This window comes from Balaenoptera acutorostrata, chromosome 10, assembly GCF_949987535.1.
Source record: "Balaenoptera acutorostrata chromosome 10, mBalAcu1.1, whole genome shotgun sequence".
NCBI classification, from domain to species: Eukaryota; Metazoa; Chordata; class Mammalia; order Artiodactyla; family Balaenopteridae; genus Balaenoptera; species Balaenoptera acutorostrata.
Window position 1 is genome coordinate 107,251,160 of NC_080073.1, and position 6,000 is coordinate 107,257,159.

The following is a 6,000-nucleotide window of genomic DNA, read 5'->3' on the forward strand; positions in this document are numbered from 1 at the left end:
TACCCCCTTTGTATACTGTTGCACAAGATCATCCCTGTTTCTACTTAGCCCTCTTCCTCCCTTACCAGCTGTTTCATCTATGTACTTCAGCTTTGTTTTGAAAGTAAAGACCTCCTTAAATTTAATGACTCCACACCAGGCTCTCACCTACCACGAGGAGTAGCACCCTTGTGTAAAAATCAGCTTCTCCTTTGCTTTTCAAGTCATGTTTTATTTGCTGGTTGAATTCTTCTGGCCCTGCTCCTACAAACGCTCACTTTCACTTTCACTTTTCCCCCTGCTTCTACTGGCTGCCCGGCCTGTATGTTTCTCTGTATGTAAGACGCACTTTTTCTGACGTTCCTCTTCCCGGTGGGGCCGCCGTGTCCCTGCCTGGGATGCTGTCTGTCTTCCAGATCCAGTTTCAAGCAGGCCCTGGAAGCCCTGCCGCAGCTCTCGAGCGGAGCGGACAGAAAGTAAGTCTGGGTGCTGGTCTCAGGGACCCAAACTCCTCCTCTTCAGGTGGAGACTTGGCCTTGAGGAAGGCAGTACTCGGTGGCCCTCAGGTACGCGTTGTGTTAGCTTGTCTCCCACGCGACAGAAGGTGGTAAAACCTGGGTTTTATGACGATTCAGAAATTGGTTCCTTTATTGTTTTAAGTGACCGTACCAGTCCCTTTTGACTCACTCAGTAAACTATATTATTATCTGAAATTTTTAAGGAAATACTTCGAGAAACATAAAAGAGAGGACAGCATAGTAAAATGTAGGACTCAATGATTTTTTCCTTCCAGTAGGTCAGCAGTGTACATTTTGTGCTCTGTATAATATGCAGTATTAAGACTAAATTTGTAGACATGACATAATAAAGTTATATACATTTTGCTAATATTGTATTAATGGTCTCAGCCTGACCTCAAACTTTGCTACTCACATAACAGGAAATTCTGACCCGAGACAAAGTCTAGGCCAGGCAAAGGTCATGAGTGCCCGGCCTCCCCTCACCTGAGACAGCGGAAACACCGCCGGCCTGGGCCCCTGCCCCAGCCCGGCCGAGGCCCACCCACCCTTGCAGTTGGCTGACACGGCAGACAGTTACGGAGCCCTGACTGCGTGACGCCCTCGGTGTGGCCTGGGACAGCACAGAGGGTGTTGTGGACACTCAGAGGGCAGAGGGGGGCCGGGAGAACGGGCGGCAGACCCTCCTAGGTTCCTGCTTCTCTCACTGACCACATGGTTCAAACCCTGTTCATCCCTTTAGCGTAAACATAATGAAAGATTAAAGCAACCACGTGTCGTTAACATGTGTGACTAGTGCTCGCTAGTCTCAAGAGACCAGTGCTTCTGAGGGAGTCAGGAGCAGCAGACACCCCGGTGAAGGCCGGTACGGGGGCTGTTGCAGGTCGGCGGGGAGCGCCATTAAGCCAGGAAGTCGTCTCTTGACCCCAGTAAGCTCATTTCTTGGCTGCTTCCTCTGAGCCAGATGAGCAGTAAGGTCCCTTGTGGCCCCAAGATGATGTGGCTCTGCCAGGCCAGCACAGGGGCCAGGCGGGTTATTGCTGGGGTTGGGGCTGACCCTGGGTGTTCCCGTGCTTAATTCACCCCTTCAGTCCCCTTCTCCAGTGTTAAAGGCAGAAATGCAAAGTAAGAGGAACAGAAAACAGACCAATAGTTGCCAGGGGGTGGGGTGAGGGCAAAGGTGACGACGGACGGGTAGCACAGGCGGATTTGGAGGTGACGGGACCGCTCTGCCCCGACGGCGGGGGTCGTGAGGCTGCCGCAGTGCGTTTAGCAACGGGCACAGAACTGATGCCAAAAAGAGTACATTTCAGTGTATGTGAAGTGTTTAAAATTAGAGGCTCAAATACCCAAACATCAGTCTGTTTGGGGGAGGCATGTAACTATAACTAATCTAGGGGAAGGGGACAGAAGGGCGATTTTATGTATAAAGGTGAACACGTCTGTACGTATATGTTCCTTTCAGCTAGCTTCTTTGGTCGGCTTATTTCTGTCATCGGGTCCAGAATCCACAGATAAATGACTTTCCTGGCCCAGGGAGGCACTGTGGGGCGGGGCGTGTGGGGGACCGGACCCGGCGAGCGTGTCTGGGTCCCGCCCGCCGCCCCGCCCGTGGCTGTCAGCGCCTCTCCCCACAGGCTGCTGGAGTTGCTGCTGAGCCGGGTCAGGAGCAGCGTGCACCTGCAGCTGGCCTGCTTCCAGGCCACCCCTCCGCCTGCCGTGAAGACGCAGGTGCCTTCCAGATGACGCGCTCCCCCGAGCGCCCACAGGTATATCTGGGCGGAAAGCACCCGTTCGGCTTGCGATCTCTCTCTCTTTCCTTTCCCCTGAATTGGTAGCTTAGGAAGATGTTGGTATATGTTTTATTTCAACCAAAATGACCTGATGTAAAATGTCCAAGCAGCATTTGCTTTGTCGCTTTTATTACGTTAGGCCCCGTATGACTTTAAAATACCTTTTTAAAACACAGAGCTTTCTCTCGTAGCTGCATGCTGCATGGTGAAGGCTGCGGAAGACGGGGCAGCTCAGGCCTACACCGAAGCATCTTCCGGGGCCTCCTGCAGCTTCCAGGGCACATGGGGCAGCGACGAGAGATTCATCAGGAAGTTACATGTGAGCATCTGGAGCTTCAGCTGTCCTAAACTGTGCATCTGTGCTTAAAACCTTTATTTCATATAGGTGGCTCCCGATTCAAGTAGACTTTTAGAAACACGTGTGGTCTGAATAAAAAGGTGTTACATTTGGGGTGTGCTTTTTGTGGTCCTCCATCCGTGAGTTAACTGCTGCCGGTTTCTATGTTCATAGCACTCGTGACATCGGGCCTCTTTTGTGTGACTCGCCCTGAACCTGACGTGGGCTTCACGGCATCGTGCCTCCTGCCCCAGGACCCCCTTGCACGCGTGGGGAGCGGCGGGCCCCGGCGCCTCGCCCGCGCCGTCCCTCTGGCACCTTCCGCGCCACTTCTAGCCCCTCGGGTGGCCTGCTCGGTGGCCGCGGGGGCTCTGCTCTGGTGGCATCTGTGTCACCAGGCGTGGGAGCTGCCGCTGACACCGTTACCAGAGCAGGTCAGGCTGCCGTGACCTTCAGAGTCAGCTTCCCCGACCTGACTTTGTCACACCGTTTGCTTCAGAAAACTGAGTCAGGGTTTTAGATTTTTCCAGGGATGTCACAGAATCCCCTTTTCAACGCTGGCATTAAGGTCTGTATTAATACGGGGAACTCTGCAGTCTGGCAGTGTCCATCGTCTGAAGTAAGTCCCTGTTGTGTTTGTGCATCCGGTGTTGGGGGTGTGGGGCGTGGCGTGGCAACTAGAAGGGAAAGTTTCACCTTGTACAGATGTGCTGGGTAAAGCTTATTAAGAAATATACGGACTGTCGTCTGTCCTAAGCATGTTAATAACCATTGTATCTACCACAGCTGAGAACTAAGTTACAAAACTGCAGTCCTGAGTGTTTGTGTTATTTTAAATATCTGATGCAGAGCCTTCAGCCAATAAAGAGTGTGTCTTTAATACAAGATGTAAGTTAGTTGACATTTTTTCCCTAAGCATCTTTATTTCAGCATTTTCATTAGCTATGTAACTTTTTATATGTCTAGTTATAACCCTCACAATAAATATTCGGTTGGCCAAAAAGTTTGTTCGGAACTTTTGGGCCAACCCAGTGCTTAAATCCCAGTTTACCTTGTGTTTGTCTGATCGTTGTTGGAAAGCATTACCAGGAGTCCCACTGATTCACCTCTTGTTGGGGGCCCCGCCCTGTCAGGCCCGTAGGAGCCAAGACGAGGACTTCACGGCTCAGGGAAGCACAATAACACTTCAGCAAAAGAGGACTAGGGAAGCACTTCTGTGGCTCGGAATGGAGCCTAGGAGCCTAAGAACCTGAACCCAAAGGAGGGGGTTCACGGAGGACTTGCTGGAAGAACAGCTGCTTGGGCTACAGAGGACGATTTAGTGGTTAAGAGGAGATTGCTGGCTGTAGTGAAGTTAGAAGAAAGCTGAGAGGTAAAGCAGGACGCAGAGCCAATTTATAAGAGGCGAAAACAGGCGCCGAGAAGACGCGAGGCGCCCAGAGGCCCTTGGGTCCAGCACAGCCACATCGGCCTGGCCTTCAGCACCAGGAAGGTACTGGAAGTGGTCTGGGCTTGCTGAGACTCCCCGTATCTGTGTCCCATGGAAGTACATGTTCCAGAAATGATTCCCTCGTCACAGACAAGCGTTGCTGCGGTGGGCGCGGCACCCAAGTCACTGTCCCGTCCCCGTCCTTCACCCAGTTTTCTTGAAGAAGGAGAACTGAAGAGCTTGCACTTCCAACTCTGATTTGGTTCAAGACGGTGCTGGGTCTCTGTCCTGATCATGTGCTGTCAGGCGTGCAGCTGGTGGTTGTATGAGAGCCACAGTGTGTTTGAACCAGCTTTTACATCAAGATGAGGGTTCTAAAATAAGTAGGGTCAACTAGGTTTTATTTAATACATGGTTAAAGTAATTGTCATAAAACATTTACCTAGCAGTACTGTCGTGAAGGTAAATACACTGAAATCTAAAACATGGATTGAATGTTTGATATGCGTTAACACAGAACATCAATTTCAATGACTTTAGCTTTGCTGTAAATGCAGGCTGCACGTTTGTTGTATGTGAGATTCATCATGCTCTTTGTGCACTGAGGTCATCTCACTTTCTGTTCACCCACAGTTCTCATTCAGTTTCAGTGTATGTATCACTGGAAAGCCTTTTTGTGCCTGGCCAGGTGATAAATACATAACAAAAATGTTTTCCAAACAAGAGCTGGGTCTGCGGGTGTGCCTGTTGGTGAAAGCCAGGAGCGCCCCTCGACCGGCTGGCCCTGGAGCTGGCCGCACTGTCCTCCTCAGCTTGGAACCGTGACTGTGGCCACTGTTGACCATTGTGCTGGTTTTCGTTGTTTCTGTCACATTTTTCTCGAATTTCCCTGCCCGCCCTCCCTGCCTACAAACCTCCAGCCGGGCACAAACAACCCCTGAGAACAGAGACCACTGCCGACTCTGATTGCCCGGGGAGGCACGGGGACTTGAGTGGGGCCGAGCCACAGCGGTCACGGAGCGACGGGATCACGGTGAGAGCAGAGGCCGCCGGCAGGCGGGGCGGGGGTCCAGGGGATGAGTGCGGAGAGGGGGTGGCTGGGCTTGGCAGTTGCCTGATTTCCGGAGTGACCAGAGAGCGACAGGGAAGGAGTTGGAGGAACTGGAGACTTGGCACCGACTGCCCACCGGCCGCTGGGTCAGCCTGCAGGCCCCTCCTGGGCTCCGGGTGTCCGGTCAGTTCCGTCGGGTCGCCGCTCCTGGGCCCTCAGCCAGGGACGTGCTGAGAGCCTTTGCTGCTGCCCTTGCTGTGTTTTCTACGTAGTCCTCCCTCACCCCAGAGCCCCTCCACCCCAGCTCCGCGGAGGGCCTTGCAGACGTGCTCAGGTTTGCCCAGAGCAGGCTCAGCAGGCCGCCCAGCCTGTCCCCTCGGGTCCCCGCCTCGGCCCGCTGCTGCGGCTCTGTCCCTCCTTGGTCTGGCAGCTCCCTGAGAAGCGTGGGCGGAGGTGAGTGTCTGAGACCTTGAGTAGCCGCGTGAGGGCTCTGGCTGGGAGGCCTCCTTCTCAGCTCTCGAGCCTTTGCACCGTCGACCTCAGTGCCCGGCTCCATCGCTGTCTGCTTGGAGGATCGTCTCCTTTTCCCAATTCTCAGTTCCTGACGTTGCTCTGGGTTGTGATGCCTTTTGGTTCCTAGTGCTGAATCAAATGTCTTTAGATTCTGGGAAGTTGTCTTAAATCATTTCTTTGAATCTCCTCTGCCCCTGGTGTGTTTTGTTTTGTTTTGTTTTTTTCTCTTTGTTTTTAGTATTAGGATCTCCTATCCTGGACCTTTTTAAAATTTTAAAAATCTTTTCCCTCTTGTTTTCTCTTTGCCTTTATCCTACTTTCTGGGAAACTCTTACATTTATTGTCCAGGCTTTCTGTTGGGTTTTTCATTTCTGCTATGT

General features: G+C 52.3%; 1 protein-coding gene across 2 annotated transcripts in view; it reads left to right on the plus strand.

Moving 5' to 3' along the window:
• EXOC2 (exocyst complex component 2) overlaps window positions 1-3,512 on the plus strand; it is a 156,423-nt gene extending 152,911 nt beyond the window's left edge. Inside the window, exons 27-30 of one of the 2 annotated variants that reach the window (XR_009009545.1) lie at window positions 396-455; window positions 2,135-2,266; window positions 2,482-2,609; window positions 2,802-3,512. Coding sequence is in view for 1 of the 2 variants with exons in the window: in XM_057555106.1 (XP_057411089.1) it covers window positions 396-455; window positions 2,135-2,243 (169 nt within the window). In the remaining variant the exon portion in view is untranslated. Of the gene's footprint in view, window positions 1-395; window positions 456-2,134; window positions 2,267-2,481; window positions 2,742-2,801 lie in introns of those variants that run through there. The other variant, XM_057555106.1, reaches the window with a different exon arrangement.
• The last annotated feature ends 2,488 nt before the right edge of the window (window positions 3,513-6,000 follow it).